General features: G+C 42.5%; 2 protein-coding genes across 2 annotated transcripts in view; one reads left to right on the top strand and one right to left on the bottom strand.

The window, feature by feature from the left end:
- The window catches only part of CEP250 (centrosomal protein 250), a 136,735-nt gene that overhangs the window by 117,156 nt on the left and 496 nt on the right, over window positions 1-19,083 (bottom strand). Inside the window, exon 2 of the mRNA XM_035122190.3 lies at window positions 5,834-5,906. The gene's annotated coding sequence lies outside the window, so the exon portion shown is untranslated. The remainder of the gene's footprint in view (window positions 1-5,833; window positions 5,907-19,083) is intronic.
- Window positions 5,918-18,676, top strand: SACK1C (scaffolding CK1 anchoring protein C). Its single transcript, XM_035122196.3, has 4 exons — window positions 5,918-6,866; window positions 11,560-11,727; window positions 13,262-13,386; window positions 16,115-18,676. The coding sequence occupies exons 1-4, from the start codon at window positions 6,318-6,320 to the stop codon at window positions 16,980-16,982; spliced, it is 1,710 nt and encodes a 569-aa protein (XP_034978087.3). The 5' UTR covers window positions 5,918-6,317; the 3' UTR covers window positions 16,983-18,676.

Raw genomic sequence — 19,083 nt, 5'->3', positions numbered from 1 at the left:
GTTATCCCACTGTTTGGCTACCAAAATGTTTTTTCTTGTGATAAAATAGCTTCAAAGCTTCCTGGAACGGGAATTGGTTTGGGGGGGGGGAGTTGATGCCGCAATTACTACCGAGAAGGTAGTTGAAAAATAAATAGTCACTGCATGCTTGCCAAGATGACAGGCAGATACTGATTTCACACAGCAGCACTTTTCACAATGAATCAGAGGGTGTGACTTGATTTTTTGTTTAGAAAGCTCCAGTAGAAAGGGCTTTATCAGAACTGGCAACCATATCAATAGATTAATTTCTTTGGGGTTTTTTGTATTTTTAATTTGGTAGTGGTGTACAGTCTTTTTGTGCATGGTTTCAACAACCCTGCAAGGTAGGCTATTGTAGGGATTTGATATAGTTCCAACATTAGAAAAGACATCCCATGGAGTTAGCCACTATGTACTTCCTCCTAATTTTTATCACAGAATTTTTATCACATAGAATCATAGGGACCCCAAGGGTCATCTGGTCCAAACGCCTACAATGCAGGAGGCATAGCTAAATGCAAGGATCTAAGGAGAGCATATAAACATTATAAATACTGTAAATGACAAATGTTGGATTTTGAGTAAACAACGTGGTTAAGACGAAGAATGTCATTCAAAGATCATGAAACAACCAAATCTTGTGAAAAAACTTTTGAGGTTTGTTAAGTCACAGTTTTCCAGTTATGTGCAAACTAGGAAAATATGGTCAAAAAACTGACTACCATCCTGACTGGCAAACCAGGATCAAAACACAATTTGCAATCCTTGTTTGTAGCTGCAATTCCTTGTTAACACACACACAAGTAGTGTGCAGGCACAATGGTACCTCTTTGTAGGATAAATTATGTTGGAAGTCATGTATTTACCATGCACTATTTACTGTACAATCCTATACATGTATACAGAGAAGCAAATGCTATTATTTTCATTGGGGCTTACTCCCATATAAGGGTGTATAGGATTGTAGCCTTAATTTATTATAGCCACCATGGAAACCAGGCTAAAATAAATCAACCAAATCTAGTATGTAAGTCAGGATAAGGGCTGGTAACTTGGTCAAGACCACCCCAAAAGTATCACTTCAGAGCAGTGACTGCAGGGCAGTAGATAATACTGCTTATTATTGCTAATTACTATTATTATCCTCATTAATACTGTTTTCGAATGTGCCACCAGGGCTGTAACTATACACACCCAGGTGTTTGCAAAAATGTCTAACAACAATATGTTGTGAACAGTGTGTGTGTCTCCTTCACGGCTGGGACTCTCTTCCTTTCATTAGGGATTTTGCAATACAGTATTTTAATATTGCAACTCACAACTGCATGCATATCTATCTAGCATCGATTTAGTGGGAAAGCTCCAAGCTGCTACACTGGTGTATCCCCTCTCTCTCTCTCTGCCTTCATCTCTTTTTATTCCTCCCAGACTCACAAGCAAAGCCAAGATCTACTTACTCTCCAAGCCTGCTTCCATAAATTGCTCAATTGCCTTCATTAGTAGCAGTGTTCTTAAACTTTGGGTCCTTGGCTATTGTTGGACCATAACTCTCATAACGTCCATCCAATTTAGCCAGCAATGGTTGATGGGAGTTGTAGTCCCAACAATATCTGGGGCCCTAAGGTTGTTGAACACTAGATAGGGGAAAATGGCCCTAGGAAGAAGACAGAGTTATTGTTATGCTCTCCCGCTGTACCTTCATCCCTGACACTGTTGCTGTGTTGAAGTGAGCAGGGCTGGATCTGACCTCTCCTCTTGCTTGCAGCAGGGCAACAAACCTCTCCACATCACCCTACCCTTCAGCCCTTCCTTCCTACTGCCTCTATCTCTCTTTGGGTGAAGAGCAAGGCTGATTCGGTTCACAAGCTTGGCCTCACGCCAAGAGCAAAATGGAAGAAAGGGTTCTCTGCTCCAGCACCACAACCCCAACAAGATTGCACCCCCATTACCACACCACACCAGTGGTGCTATCATCATCATCATCATCATCATCATCATCATCATCGCAATGGAGGAATCTAATCATAGATCTCCAAATTTCATGTCTCGTTTGACCATAAGTTGGGTGGACTTGGAAGGCTTAGAAATTAAAATGTTTCCCGTAACAAAAGCCATCCTGACCAATGTAAGGTAAAGGTAAAGGAACCCCTGACCATTAGGTCGAGTCGTGACCAACTCTGGGGTTGCGCCGCTCATCTCGCATTATTGGCCGAGGGAGCCGGCGTACAGCTTCCAGGTCATGTGGCCAGCATGACAAAGCCGCTTCTGGCAAACCAGAGCAGCACACGGAAAGCACCTGGCAAATGTGCCTCTAGATATGGCTTGCCTTTTTTAGGCTAGGCCACGTCACCAGGACACCATTTGTAATTTTGCAGCTCCAGCCCCCTTTATAATGAGTACAATGCCTGTGGTGGCAACAGAGGAGGAGAAAGAGGCAGGAGCTTGTGCTCAGAAGCAGTATTTAAATGTGATGGTCTTCCAAATTCGTGGAGAAGAAGGCTATCAATAGCTACTAGCCGTGATGGAACCCACAGGAGGGGAGAGTGCTCTTCTGGTTGAATCCAGCTTGCGGGCTTCCCACAGGCATCTGCTGGGCCACTAGGAGAAGAAGATGCTGGATTAGATGGCCAACTGGCTTGATCCAGCAGGCTCATCTCATGTTCTTATTAAAATGAATGCAAACTGCTAAACCAATCAGTGTCTGGGTCCAAAGTGAAGAAAAGACACCACCCCTGCCCCCCTGCTGCCCAGATTTCTACCCCCACTGAAACCATTGCATCACATCCCAGAGTGTTGTTGGCCTTTGGGAGTAGCTTTGGGGGAAAGCGGGACAAAGGACAAAGGAGGAAGGAGGAAGGAGGAAGGAGGAAGCAGTAAAACAGAAAGCTTTATAAGCCAAAGTGCACTTGGGTCACTCTGATTCCAGATGCCACTGTTGAAAAATGAACATCTCTACATATGTAACCCGTTGCTGACAAAGGTCTGTATAGTTAAAGCTATGGTTTTCCCAGTAGTGATGCATGGAAGTGAGAGCTGGACTATAAAGAAGGCTGATCGCCGAAGAATTGATGCTTTTGAATTATGGTGCTGGAGGAGACTCTTGAGAGTCCCATAGACTGCAAGAAGATCAAACCTATCCATTCTGAAGGAAATCAGCCCTGAGTGCTCACTGGAAGGACAGATCCTGAAGCTGAGGCTCCAATACTTTGGCCACCTCATGAGAAGAGAAGACTCTCTGGAAAAGACCCTGATGTTGGGAAAGATTGAGGGCACAAGGAGAAGGGGACGACAGAGGATGAGATAGTTGGACAGTGTTCTCAAAGCTACGAACATGAGTTTGACCAAGCTGCGGGAGGCAGTGGAAGACAGGAGTGCCTGGCGTGCTCTGGTCCATGGGGTTACAAAGAGTCGGACATGACTAAATGACTAAACAACAACAACAACACATGTGTAACAATCAGCAATTGTACGCCACCATATTAATGTAATACCAACAGTTCAGAAACATTGATAAAAATGCAATAGTTTTAAGTAGCTAAATGTCAGTTCTGTCAGCAGCAAGGATTATTTGCTGCTCTCTTATCCAAAGGCAGTATGCTTTACAAACCTTAAACTTAGGTTGTTATTATTAATAAGAAAATATATCTGGAATATTAGTTAAAGACTAGAAAATACTTCAAATAGATTTTCTTCTCCAACTAGGTGCTGTCTGGATATTTTTAACTATAACTCACATCATCTCTGATGATTAGCTATACTGGCTGGGGTCGATTGGGGATGTAGTCCAAAATATCTGGAAGCTACCAAACTCGGGAAGGATGCAGTAAACACACACACACACACACACACACACACACACACACAGAGGAATTCAGCCATGGTTGATCTTTAAGAAATTATCCAGTCAAAAAAATATTGTAAAGTTCCATTTACTTCAAGAGGAGATATACAAGCATACATTCAACACTGAAACCAGAAATTACTAAAATTTGTATACCACCCTGTACCACCCAGGGTGGTTCACAACATAAACGTTTGTTACTAAGTAAGGAACACTGAATATCCTAGGGGCAATGCTATTTATACCGTATATCAATATTGGTAGCCCATGAGAACAGTATGATGTAACAATAAGCAAATACAAAGTGATCGGGGCTGGCCCTACTATTAGGCAGAGTGTGGCAACTGCCTCAGGCAGAAGCTGCTGCAGAGTAGCAGTGGCAGCCCTCTGGCTGTTTCTCTTAAGCTCACCAGATGCTCCCTTTCCTTAGTTAGAGGGTACCACTGGGTATGCCTCATGGCCTCCACTGGGACCCCTAAACTGGCCTGCTGCCTCAGATTAAGTGCAGGAGGCTATTCCATTGCCAGTGCAGAAATAAACATTCAGGTGCCAGTTCAATGAGCTTCTGCACATAATAATTTATTATTTATACCCCACCCATCTGGCTGGGTTTCTCCAGCCATTCTGGGCTGCTTCCAACAAAATATTAAAAATACAGTAAAACATCAGACATTAAAAACTTCCCTAAACAGGACTGCCTTCAGATGTCTTCTAAAAGTCAGATAGTTGTTTATTTCCTTGACATCTGATGAGAGGGCATTCCACAGAGCAGGCGCCACTACCAAGAAGGCCTTCTGCCTGGTTCCCTGTTAACGTTGCTTCTTGCAGGGAGGGAACCGCCAGAAGGCCCTCGGTGCTGGACCTCAGTGTCCGGCCTGAACGATGGGGGTGGAGACACTCCCTCAGGTATACTGGACCGAGGCTGTTTAGAGCTTTAAAGATCAGCACCAACACTTTGCATTGTGCTCGGAAACGTACTGGGAGCCAGTGTAGGTCTTTCAAGACCGGTGTTATGGGGTCTCGGCGGCCACTCCCAGTCACCAGTCTCGCTGCCTCATTCTGGATTAGTTGTTGTTTCCGAGTCACCTTCAAAGGTAGCCCCACATTGAATGGGGAGTAGTACCATTTTGACCTTTACCTCAGGCAACAAAATGTCTTGGGCTGACCCTGAAAGTGATAGAAGAAGCTACTTATGCATCTCCTCTACCACCCCCACCCCCATCATTATTGTTTCGACATCTTAGTCGCTTGTTGCGTAAAATGTATTCAAGAAGCTTACATTTTTTAAAATAAACATAAATACATAATATCATTTAAATGTCATATCAAACTTTTTGTAATTTTCAATGAAACACCTACAATTCCTTTTTTAAAAGCACCACACATGCAGCCTGTAACAGCCACAGGAAGCTTTAGCAGCACACTAGCACCAGAACAAAATCAACTCAGTCCATCAAAAGCCTAGTGGGAAAGCTAAGTCTTTACCTGACATCAAAAATATGTCAGTGAAGGAGCCGGACAGACCTCACTGGGGAGAGCATTCCAGAGATAGGCCTTCGCTCAACATTACCCTCCAAGTTTCCCTCAGAAGAAGTTCCAGAGGAGAGCTTCAGATGAAATAACCTAGACATAGCAAGAATGCTGACTACCCTTGTCCTAAATCTAAAAATCATGGTTATTTAAACATTGTGAAAAAATAAGTTTGCCTAATACTTAAACATTTCTGGTGCGCTTCAAAGAAAATATGTGCTCTGGAGACCCTAGGCAACCACAGCCCTACCCTGAATTACAGCAATTTGCAGAATTTATTGCGCAGGTGTGCACCCATTAACACCAGAAGAAAAAAAAGAATACTAATGTACACTAAAGAACACTCTACAATCTTCCTTCCTATTTCGAGCTGGGTTCAGTGTTAATACATTCTTTTTTCATTTGTGTATAGTTATTATAGTCACATAAATCCACACTGACCTTAGAACAGGTTCCAGCATTCCTCTTTCCTCTTGAGGCATGAGAACTGCCTGAACAGGTTTCAGGGTTTTGACTGCAACAGAGAAATTTGTTCACGGTTAGTTAGGGCGGGAACTTATTTGAGTCTCACTGCTTGAGGAAGCGTATCTAAAAGCAGCTACTGCAGAAAAGATGGGGAAATCCTTCTTGACATTTCCATAAGGAAGGCAACATCGAAACAGGCCCTGGACAGCAAAATTTCCAGCAACTACTTCTTCCTTCAGCAGACAAATTGGAACAACCAGAGAAGTTTCCTTCTTCCTGGAAGGAATGGATGTTTAGAAGAGGCTGAGGAGGACAAAGGATACAGATCCTCAGGAGCTAGAGTGTCGTCGTGAGCTACGTTGTCGAAGAACCCAGCAAAAAACAGAAACAGCAAACAGGAGGACTCCCGACTGAAAAAGAAGCAGAATTTTCCTCAAGAGGGGCAACTCTGAGTATTATCATGTTTGGCTACTCAACAGCAGAGGCAATGAACTGGCTCCACAGGGGCTATGGGAACTCGCAAGGGACCACAGGGCAATTGAAAAGTCGTTTGGATGATCTGAAAAAGCCCTGGAGGGTGGAAATCACCCCTTCAATGCTGCAGCATAGCGAGACGGCGAGGCTGGCTGTGGATGCCTTTCTGGAACAGGGAGAAGGTGGCTACCGGCAAGCCATTACTAAGGAAAAGGAGCTGCCATTTCTTTCCACATTAGATATGGATTACATGAGCCAGCATAGTCAAAGCATCACAGGGTCTCCAATTAAAAGACGAGAGTCAGGGCTGACGAGAGAAGACAGTGGTGACGGGGCTTCCCTCCTCTCTGGAGTCACATCTGGGACATACTTCCCATTTATGTCAGACATTGATCCCCCAGATCTGGAGCTCGGTTGGCCAGAGGTTCCCACGGTCTCCTCATTTGGCCAAACAGAAGTCACTTTGTACTTCCAAAGGGACAAGACACACAATGTAAAGGAATTACTTCGGTCTCTGATAGGCAAGGCCAAGACAGTAAGTAGAGCATTTGATATGTAATCCAAAAGGGGAAGACGGGGCTGATCATTGGGGTTCTGGAGTTGCACTGGAATTACTTATATGTTTGCAAGGCTGGTCCTACCATTAGGAAGAGTAAGTCGGCTGCTTCAAGTGAGCAGCTTTCCCTAGTGTTCCCTCGGAGCCCCACTTCTGTACTTTTCTATTGGCAAACAGAGCTGTATGTGCCCTATAGTCTGTCCCAGGTGTGGTGGAGGATACCATCCTGTTCCTAATATTGTAGTAAAACGCAGCTGCCTTCTGCATGTGGAGTAAGAGTGGGGTGCCCTTTTGTCCTTAATCTCTGGCAGCAAACTGTCTTTGGCCAGTCCTGGTAGTTTGCTCCCATTTTTATGATATCCTACTTAGAATTTTTGGGCTATAGCCAACACCACTGCTCTGCTCATGCAGCAGATTTCCACTTCCGCATCTGAACTTCTCCTTCCTTTCATCTGCCCTGCAGTCTCCCACACAGCACCTCTACTCCAGATGGTTGGGGGACACTCAGGAGGAGATTTGGATTGGATTTGGACAGCATTAGATACAATTATTTATGTATTATGTCAGCTCCGTGTGTGTTTGTGTGTGTGTGTGAGTATTTTAGCCTTGTATGAGTTTTTTATCTGATGAGTTACATGACAGGTTTTGACGCTCCATTGCTCAGTATTGTAGTGGAAAGTATGTCATATTTAGCTATTGCAGAAGTGGGCAACCTATATTTTCAATGCCATTATAAGAATTCTGGGGGAAGAATAATATTTTGCCGCACACCTTTAGAAATGCTTAGATTCAATTATATTATTCTTTAATATAAAGTCATCCTTGCAACCTAGGAGCGAGAACTTCACCATCATGGAGCAGATGGCTGTATGCAGATGGCTATTATGTGCAAAACTCAAAAACAGAAGCAACATTAAACTGTAAATAATCTCTCCCAGCTTCTAAAAATATTTTCCCGAAAGCATGAAACGGTGGAGAAAAAGGTTGTGTGGCAATGTCCCTCCTTCCCCGTAGAAATAAAACACAAGAGACAAAGATAGATTTTAATAGGCTAAAAGGCCACAACTTTATTGGTTACGGATGTTGAGCGGTATTGGCTTAGGCATTGGATCCTAACCGACTATATCCGACTCCAACCCGTGTGTTGGAGCCTGGGAGAAGTTAACCACCAGTAAGGAGCTCAGTGATGTACATCAACCGTAACTCCTCCTGTGATCACCGTTAGGGGCGTGCCTTACGGCCCTGGCCTCGCGAGGCTCTGGACCAAGCTCTGCCGCCGGAAACCTTTAACGGAATACTTCTCCATTTCCTGGGCAGGTGATGGCGCTACCTGCCCCCCCATTCATCTTTTACTGTAATATCCAATGCCTAACCGCCAAACCAATAGTTGTGACAGATTGCTACGAGGTAGGCGAAAAAACATCTTGGCTAGCCCAAGTGGGAAAAGTCGTGTGAGTGCAGGAGGGACGCCCACAACTCCACCTCTGACGCAGGCGCAGAAGTGGTTTTATCCTACAATCATTAAATTTGGTGTGGTCTCCAAGAACCAAATAAAATTGCTTCCTGGACCATACCTGGCCCTGCAGTCTCCTCTTGGCCATCCCTAAACTGTAGCCCAGCAGAGTATCAAGACAGGAGAGTTATTTGGGATGAGTCAGTCAAGAAATGTATGTGGGAAATGTTATACCAAAGTGGACAGTCCATGCGGCTTTTCTAGGAAAGAACCATGAATAGGATGCCAGGTTCCTGCTAGTTCCTTTTCTAGGATATCTCCTCAAAACTTCAAGTAGTTTTTCCTATTTAGTGTAAAATGTTTGATGTTTATTCTCTCAAAGAAGTAATTCCAAAGTGTTTGTGCATGTATGTGCTATGTCAAAATGTCTACAGACCTTGCTCTGGTGACTGCTGAAAGTACTTAACAGAGCTTGCAACACATCTGTGAATAGATTTGTTTCCTAAATACATTTACATGTAGATCTGTTATTCATTTGAATAGAGTTAATTTCCCTTTAATCGTCTATCACATTCACGCCAAACACTACCACTCAATGTTAAAGGCACTGAGAGTTGTGAGGAGGCGCTAAACAAATTACAACTCCCATGATTCTCTGGAGGAATATATCAACCCATACAGTCACAGCAGGCGCTGTAAGTCTCCAGTGTGGTTTGGCTTCACCTCCATAGACGCACTCCTCCATTGTCTTCCGAGACAGGCAGATGCCAACAATAATAAGAACCGACAAGAGCTGTGTGGCTGTGTTGCCTGAGGAAGAGGTGGCAAGGACACATCACGGGTGGAAGGATTAAGTGCACTCCCAGTTTTTACAAATACTTAGTGCTAATCGACATTTATGGTTGAGATCAGTTACCTAATTCAGCTGCTTACTGGAATGTTGTTGTAATATTGGTGTAATTACAAAACCCCTACAGAAATAAGAGTGTGACACTGAAATTAAGCTCATTAGTTGGCAGGGTTGCCAGATCTATAGATGCTGAAGAATTGAATATAGAAAAACAATAACATACAAAAAACACATTCCAAAACTGTAAATATAACTAAATGCAAAAAAAATATGTGAAGATCACTTGTGCTCTACATAGCTCAGCTGGTTAGAACATGGTGCTGATAACATCATGGCTGCAAGGTTCAATCCCCATATGGGACAGCTGCATATTCCTGCATTACAGGGGGTTGGACTAGACTAGACTAGATGATCCTCGGGGTCACTTCCAACTCTACAATTCTATGATTCTATGATACTTAAACAACATGCAGTAGCCAAAAGCAAATATAACAAGGGAGCTAGACAATGAATGGGCCTTTTCAGCTCATACTCCTCCTTCACGGCTGTAACTCCTGTGGCTCCCGTGTGCACACTATCATTGAGCTATGGCCAATCTCCAAACTCTATTAACTTAATATTTAATACTCATGGTATTAAACAGACATCTGTATCCACTTCAAATTTAAAATATTACTCTTCATCTATACAGTTGCCAGGTTAAGGCATTTTTAATTCCCTCAGGCACTGTATATAAAATGGATGGTTTAGCTCTTATGGTAAAAGATGTTATATTTGAAACACTGTAATTGAGACTTCCATTATCCTCCCTGAATTTGTTTTAAAGTTGTGGTTAATTTGTAGAATGGTTTTTATTTATGGAGTTGTTGTTGGCTCCACCCCCACCCTGGTATTTCATTAAGTAATAGCGTTTTATTGTAATTTACTATTGGGAACCAGTCTGGGATATATTTGCGTGAAAGGCAGCATACAAATACTTTAGATAAATCCACCTATTTGATATGAGAAGAGCTCCTTCGAAGTACAGGATTCCCTTCAGGTCCTGGCCTGCCAAACTGAGTCACGAAACTCCCTCCACATGCAGGTCTTGGGGCATTGGTGCCATTTTGTGGGCGTGATTCAATTGCATACCAAATTCAGATTGCACACCAAACCCGCTTCCAAAACAAACAAGCCCTGAACTTTCTGCTCTAAGGAGTGTTATGGAAATCCACTGAAAACTGTAGAGAAACAATTGCTTAATGTGGCATTGTATACTGTTATGTGCTGGGGCACCAGTTTTGTGGGTGAATTCTTATAATAAATAAAAGTTAGAATCAAGGTTTGATTAAACTCTGCCAAACACGGAAATTCCTCAGTGTAGCTTCCAACTCTACAATTCTTATTATGTGATTCTAATTCAGCCAAGATAGCAGTAATGATTGTTAGTAGATAAGGTGATTTGGGAACAGAAATACCGTATGACCTGTTGTGATGAGGATGACCTCTATCTGAAGCACCAGGCTAGCATTACACCTGGCTATCCAGGCAGCTGCTGTGGCTACGATCTGGCCACAGTGACACATGCCTCAGTCATATTACCACAATGTGTTCTACATGGAGCTTCCCTTGAAGTGTGTCTGGAAATTAAAGGTAAAGGTAAAGGGACTGACTCTGGGGTTGCAGCACTCATGATCTCATGTTATTGGCCGAGGGAGCCGGCGTACAGCTTCTGGGTCATGTGGCTAGCATGAGAAAGCCGCTTCTGGCGAACCAGAGCAGCACATGGAAATGCCGCTTACTTTCCCACCGGAACAGTACCTATTTATCTACTTGCACTTTGACGTGCTTTCGAACTGCAGTAGCTGGGACCGAGCAACAGGAGCTCACCCCGTCGCGGGGATTCGAACCGCCGACCTTCTGATCGGCAAGCCCTAGGCTCAGTGGTTTAACCCACAACGCCTTCGTCAAAATGCTTTCTGATTATCTGAAAGACTGGTGCTGCAATGGTATTTTATTGCAAACAACAACGTGGCTAAGTCAAACCTGGGAGAGAAAAAAACCACCATTAGAGAGAACACTAAGATGTACCCATTTGTCAGCGATATTGCATGGGCTCTCCTTAAAAATGAGTGACCAAAGGACTGCAATTCCATACAAAAGAGCTAGTGTGGAAGCAGCCTAGGATAGAGGACCAGAAGAAGCTCACTTTGTCTGTCTCACTTTATCTGTAAAGTACCCTTGCTCTTCCATTTTCCCAAAGCAAACCAAATCACTTACAGAGATACGGGAACTCATTGCTATGTTTTGGAAAATAATTTTTAGTAGTACAGATCTACAGCTGGTCTTTTTTAACATGTCCCCTATCACTTTCACCCCCGTCTGTGCAGGTGATTGCAATTATGATGGATCTCTTCACAGACATGGAGATACTCAGTGACCTGATGGAGGCTTCAAGCAGACGGCGTGTTCCGGTTTACCTGATCCTTGATGAGAAGAACTTGAGACACTTTGCAGAAATGTGCAATAAAATGGATCTCACTATGGATGACTTCCCAGTATGTTTCTAGTTAGTTTTGTTAGTATAGTACTACTAAGTTAAAACAACCTGTGAGGAAATATATTGACATTAAAGGGGGAGGACAGTTATATGCCTGTCATTATAGTGCTGTTGAGAGGGGTTGGGGGCTAGAGACCTCTAACAATTCTCAGCATCCTCACCAGACCGAAACCCCAGGCTTTTTTGGAAGACATAACAGTTAAACTGGTATAACACCAATATCAGTTTGCAGTTTGGCTATACTGTCATTTAAAAAAGAAAATTGAATTTTGATCCCTGCTTCCTTACAATGTAGGTGAAGAAGTAGAATGTGTTGCTGAATGTTTGTTCAGCTGGATGACAGAGAGAAAAGCAAACAGGACAAGTACAGCCTTTAAAGCAGAGGTTGTGCATTGGCAGAAGAGGCTTCACATGTCATTTCTACCACTCAGGAGCAGCCCCAAGAGCAGAGACAGTGATAATTATCAGGGCTAAGTTACAAATGCACATACCATGCATCAGGCTCAGTGACACACTGTGAGGTCTTCACCCACATATTTCCATCCATCCATTTTGGGTGAAACCAGATAGGATGGCAACAGCAACATTTGTTTATATGCCCAGGTCTGCCCTGATCACATATAAAGATGGATTTATGGAAAGCTCATGCTTGAAGCACATGGGACCAGAGAGTGAATCTCTATCTCTCTGACACACACACACACACCTTTTCTTCCATCTATGCTCATTTCTGGTATGGAAACTCAACTGAAGAGAAAACTGCCTGAGGGGCAATACAGATACATTTTATTTCCCTGATTTTAAATACAATTGGGGCAAACATGAAATTAAACCTATGGGCCTCCTGGTGTCATGTCTAATTGTGCCCTTTGTCTTCTGAAACTATGTTCTTCTTCACAGCACTTTCTTCAGGAATTAAAATATAAGTTCTGCCTTGGTGGATCAGACCAAGTTCATCCAGTTCAACAGCATTCTATTTCCATTTTCTAATAATCAAATAGCCTGCTTGTCTACATTATTTAACCCATACTATATTTGTCAATATGAGCTTATCCTATACTCTTAATAAACATTCTGTATCATAGAGGTTTTTCTTTTCCAGTATTTTATAATTTTAGAGTATTTTGCCTGAAAAAATGAGGCAAAACAGCTCCTGGTCTTTCATATCTGCAGCAGTTATTATATTTTGAGATATATATTTAAACTGCAATCTACGCATCCTCACCTGGGATTAAGCCCCAATGAACTCACTGAGCCCTACTCCCAAGTTGACATTTACTGTTGTAAATTGTGTGGTTAATCTTAATGGGGTAAGGAAACATGTACATTGGATTTTTTTAGAAACATTCCCTTAAATCCAAACACATTGTTGATGTGTGTGTGTGTGTGTGTGTGTGTGTGTGTATTGCAATGGCAAATTCCAAGTTTCATATTAATTTATACACACTGCATACACATGTAAGTTCAGCACAGAAAAGACGACATTTGTCTTTGCTCCCTTTGATCTCTACTGTGCCTTGTTCCCATTTCAGAATATGCGCATACGCTGTGTGAGTGGAGACACATACTACAGCAAAGCTGGCAAGAAGCTTACAGGACAAGCACTTGAGAAATTTGTGTTGATAGATGGCGAAGAAGTCCTTGCAGGGACCTACAGGTGAGATATCATGAACAATGCATGTAAGATATGACCACCTCTTTCTTTAGGACCTGTGCTATTTTAGACCCTGTGAATAGGATTGATATGCTTGCTACTTCGTTCATGCAATTTGGCAGTGGGATATATGAGAACCAAAACACAGCCAATCCTTTGAAATTCACACTTCTCAGAATTTTGCAGGGCAGTTCTTCCATGGAAACAGATTGTGTTGAGAGTATGCCTGACCCAGACATTGTGGTTGGACATGGATCTCCCTAATCTTCTTCCAAGTAAATAGAGATAATGTGACACTGACACAAACATTTATACAGTATAAAAGAGATAAGTTTCACAAGTTGACTGTTCACTCATTGATCTTGTCCCCTTCCTTGCTGATGCTATTGCATATGTATTTTATCATCAGTAAGTGCAGCTTCCTTTTTATTTGCATGCCTCAATTACTCTGCCACACATGCCAATCCCTTGGCTTTGCCTTCAGGAGGAAACAGCCCTGTCTTGTTTTAACTGCAGCTAAGAGGACTTCCTTGACTGATACAACTCACTCATTTCCACCCAGACAGATTCATCAACACTTTAATAGCTGCCTTTCCCTTGCCCTCTCATTTTAACTTACAGGAAGCCTGGCAACCCAATGGAATGTTCCCATATCATGAAGCCATCTCAAAGAACTACAATGCATGCATTCCAAAATGGCATTTTTTTCTTCATGGCTTTTAATAGGCAGGGATACTTGGGTGTGGGAGTTTATAATAACTTGGCAGCCAGACTTGTTATTGTCAAGGGCATTTAGGAACAGGGTAATTTATTGCACCGGCACAAGACACGATTGATGCAGTTTTAAAAAACCCACCCACTGGATTCTTGAGTTGCTGGGATTCGTTGCACTTCAACTATTCTACTCAGAATCCATTTACCCATTTCAAACAAACCAGGCAAAATGTTTGTTTCAATATTTCTAGACCAGGCATCCCCAAACTTCGGCCCTCCAGATGTTTTGGACTACAATTCCCATCTTCCCCGACCACTGGTCCTGTTAGCTAGGGATCATGGGAGTTGTAGGCCAAAACATCTGGAGGGCCGCAGTTTGAGCATCCTTTAATATATTTGAAGGATCAGGCTGGATCAGGCCATGGTCCATCTAATGCAGCATCCTGTTCTCATGGTGGTCAGGTACCTATGGGAAGCATACAAGCCTATGGGAAACCCCTGCTCTATACTAAGGATGGGGGAATCTGTGGACTCCAACCCCCATCAGTCCAGCTGTCATAGCATCAGCCAGGCATGATGGGAGTTGTAGTCCAGCAGCATCTAGAGGGCCACAGGTTCCCCACTTCTGCTTTGTACTGTTGTGAATTAAAGGGAATACATTAATATTGTTGGAACACATTATTTAACGGGAAAGCTGATTAAATGCAAAATGACCTTTGGATTTCCAGGCATTCAAGCATAGGTTGACTTGTCTTCGCTGTGAGCATTGACCTATTATCAGCTTGGGGTGGTGGTGGTTCTAGGTATGTGCTACCACAGGCATCCCCAAACTCCAGCCCTCCAGATGTTTTGGATTACAATTCCCATCATCACTGACCACCGGTCCTGTTAGCTAGGGATCATGGGAGTTGTAGGCCAAAACATCTGGAGGGCCGCAGTTTGGGGATGCCTGTTCTAGACCTTTCACTTTCTGGAAAGTGGCTAACAAAAAAATTAAAAAAATGCATAATACAACGGTATACAAGAACAAAAATAAGAACATGATAGAATAAACTGTAAATCACAGCAGTACACCGATAACTAATTCAATTCAGTAGCAGGAAATGGGAACAGTGAACCAAAAACTCGTCCCAAACTCAGAATCTAAAAGATAATTAGACGGAGATGGAGTGAGCTTCTCTAACAGGGTGCTGCCATTGTAAGAATGCCATATCATAAGCTGATGATTTCCACTGTAACCCCAATGGCACACACACCTGGAGCAAACCTCTTAGAGGAAGATGGAGGTCAAGCCTCCCTAGACACCTTGTCCTCTAAACTAAATTTTAAACCAATATATATGGAGATTAGCCCTAGTAACTCATCTTGAGCAGAAAGTGCTTTACACATGTTCAGGAACACCCATTACTTTTTCATATCCCAGGGCTGGTCCTTAACATTGAAAATAAAGTCCAGGGCTAAACCCTTGTAAAGGATTATTCATATTCTGCAGCAAACACCCCATTTTTGCTTCAATTTATATTTCTGAGCAGTCACCTCTGTAACATGTGCTGCCAACACAGCACCACCTGGAGTTGCCAAGTGGTAGGGACAATTATATTTCCTTACACTGTAGACTGGGGAGCATATCAAAGGCTAATCTAGGGAATACTGGTGTGGATGGAATGGCCCCCAAGGTCTTTTTCTCCGACATACTGAATATATGACAAACAAACCTACCAGTTTCCCCCCATATCTGTTACTAGGATCTTATAGCAATCATGAAGTATAACAGCTTGGCATATTCAGGTAATAGCTTGAATTATTGCCCAACAACCTAATTTGTATGAACTCATCCTGAGTCACTACTCCTTAAACTGATCCACCCATTATTTTCATGCACTGAAATAATACTGATGTGTTCAGCTAACTATCCTGTCCAATGCATTTCCATAGTATCCAAATAGATAACTATTTGAAATCAGAGTTATTTAGTATGTTGATGATTCACGGGGTCTCTGAATCCTTTCCTTTTCAGTTTTACGTGGCTGTGCAGTCAAGTACACACTGGCCTGGTGACACACTTCAAAGGAAAAATTGTTGAGGACTTTGACAGAGAGTTCCGATGCATATATGCAGAGTCTAGATCTGTGAATAAACTCAGTATCCCCAAAGCTGAAAATTCCACACCATCTCCCCACAGATTGTTGCAGAAACTTGAGCCAGTTTCTAAGCGTATTCAAACGAATGAAAATGAGACCACAAGCCCCTCAACTAGCCTCTCAAATTCAAGCGTAGTAAGCATAAGAAGATCACCATATCTAGACCTGACAACTTCTAATGCACACTGCGAAATTAAAGAACGGACTCCCGGTGAAACAAGAATGAATGTTGCAGGCTTCCTGGGACTTAATGACTTGAAATACCAGCCCAGGGAGCTGCCAGACTCTAGCTGCAGTGCATCAGCTAAATTAAATGATGCACCTAATCTACTAAGACTTAAGACATCTTTGCTGTCAACATCTTCACCAATACTAAGCAACAACCCAAGAAATGGGCATGATTTGAAGCTTCAGCCTGAGAGCATAGGAATGAAAGTCAACAAGAAGTTCCCTTATACTATTCAAGCTATGGAAGATGTAAACAAAATACAGAAGGATGAAAAACCAGCAACTCATGGCTACAGCAAACTAGATCTCAGTAACAAGCCTAACAAATCAGTACATTTTGAGCCGAGGACCACGGATTCCAGTTCCTATTGCTCCTCTGATGATGTGCCAACGAAAAACAACAGCAAAATACACAGGGATGAAAAAAGGATGACTCTTGGTCACAGTAAATTGGATCTCATTACCAACTATAACAAGTCAAAACCAAAGCTAGTTCACAGTCGATTTGAAATGTAATTTTGTATCATCATTTTAGCAAAAACATATGATCTCATTCAAATGGTTAATTATATCTGTAATAATACAAAAATATGGAAGTCCCAAATCTCCCATTCATAGTTGGTGTATCAGACTTAGTTTTAAAAAAGAAAAAAAAAAACCCAAAAATCTGAATAGTCTTAAAAAGGAGTCCAGAAATATAAACCCATAGCTATGTGACAGCTATAGGATGAACTCTTGATATTGTAGGGTGCTAGAATATAAAGCAGCATGTCCAACAGGTAGATTGCTATCCAGTGGTAGATCACGGGGTGTTCCTGGTAGATCCTGGTTGATCTCTGGCCCCTCAGCGATCTTACAAAAAAGCAAAACAAAAAACAAAAAAACCAACTTTGGCTTCCTAAAAAAAACTCCACAACTTTGGGTAAATCACTGCCAGTCTTTTTACGACAATGTGTAGATCACTGCCAGTTTTTTAATGTGAGTAGATCACAGACTATTGGGAGTTGGAAGTCCCTGATATAAGGATGGCATATTCTGAAAACTGGAAAAATGGTTAGTCTGGACTTCTGCACCATTACATAACTAGGTTCCTGAAATAATGGGTGGAGTTGACTAAATCTCTCATTTGCAGAAGTTAAGAATATTGAATCATGACCAGGAAGTCTCTTTGGGGAGATTCATTGGGGATCTTGAGCCAACTGCTATCTGTCAGCAAAATGTAGGGTTGTTGTAAGGGTAAATGAGGGAGTAGAGTGGACCTGCATGTCATCCTGAGCTCAGTGGAGGAAAAAAACGGGATAAAAATGTAATCAATCCATTAAAAAGTAACATGAGGCACACAAACCACCCACTTTAAAATACTGGCAGAGAGACTTCAGTCCAGCTTGTTAGTGGAACTAGAAGCACTCTCTAGTCAGAGCTGCAAGAAATCGTTGCTACCAAGGGGAAGAGTTCACAGAGGTAAAAGTTGTAAAGATCAGTAGAAGCCAAAGTAAAAGCTATGCTCCCACCTACTCCCAGTTGTTACTTTCCCACTTCTCTTTCCTTCTCCCCCAGAAATGTCAGTCAGGGCTGACCCACGCATGAGGCAAGGTGAGGCAGCTACCTCGGGTGGCAGGATCCAAGGGGCAGAATATCTGGCCTCCAATGAATGCAATGCCTGCTGCTGCCACAGTGGCAGCAACAGCTACGGTGCACTCTGTGGAGGCTGGAAGTGCCACTTCTGCAGCACCCTCTTGGTGAATAGAAGATACTGCTGGTCTCCTCCCACTCTTGTTCCCGATATAGGTCTTTATTCCCCCCCTTGTTCCCAATGTAGATCTTCACTCAGCCATTCTGCCATGGTGGCAAGGAGGCTCCATTTTGAGGTTTGCCTCAAGTGCCAAAATGTTTTGGGCCAGCCCTGCATAAAGCTATTAATTCTAATGGAGGAAGCAGCAGATAATATGAAAAATGCTTAGTGGTAGGGGGATTAGTCATATGAAATTATGCAAAGCTACTGTATAAATCCCAGTGCCTTGTCAGTCATAGGTTCTGCTCCTGTAAAAATAAATAAATCTGCTCTTGTAGGAAGAAAACATCAACAATACATTGGTTTGCTTTGATTGTATCTCTTAAAAATAGCCTGTGAACCCTGTGATGAAAGATAGCATGGGAAGGGCTATAATTATTGACTCTTTGTGTTTAATAAACACTTTTGTGTTGCACAAGTTGGGCCTCTGGGTACTGAGCATTGGTGTCACATATACAAGAAGCCTTTCCAAAGGGTGATGCAGATAGATGCCTGGAAATGTCCTGAACAGCAGCCTATACGACCTGAATTCTGAATTCCTTGACACTGTGCCATGTGCGTGTGTTTAATTACATGAAGACATGTTGTATTTATCCCAAATAGGTGGTCAACCAGATTTTAACAAAGGATTTACACAATCCTAGAATACGTCATTCCACCTGAGTCAATGGAACAGAGTTAGGTCACAGTCCAAAGTTACACACTTGGAAGTTCCACTGATTTCAGTAGGAGGGTTAATTACATGCTTAACAATCTGAAATCAGTGACACACATTTAGCTTTGACTAACTTGAACTCTTACTTAGTAGAGAGAAGCAGGCTGTCA

Source organism: Zootoca vivipara, chromosome 7 (assembly GCF_965207765.1).
Source record: "Zootoca vivipara chromosome 7, rZooViv2.hap1.1, whole genome shotgun sequence".
Taxonomy (NCBI): domain Eukaryota; kingdom Metazoa; phylum Chordata; class Lepidosauria; order Squamata; family Lacertidae; genus Zootoca; species Zootoca vivipara.
Note: the sequence above shows the minus strand (reverse complement) of the source record. Positions and strands in the feature narration are given on the sequence as shown.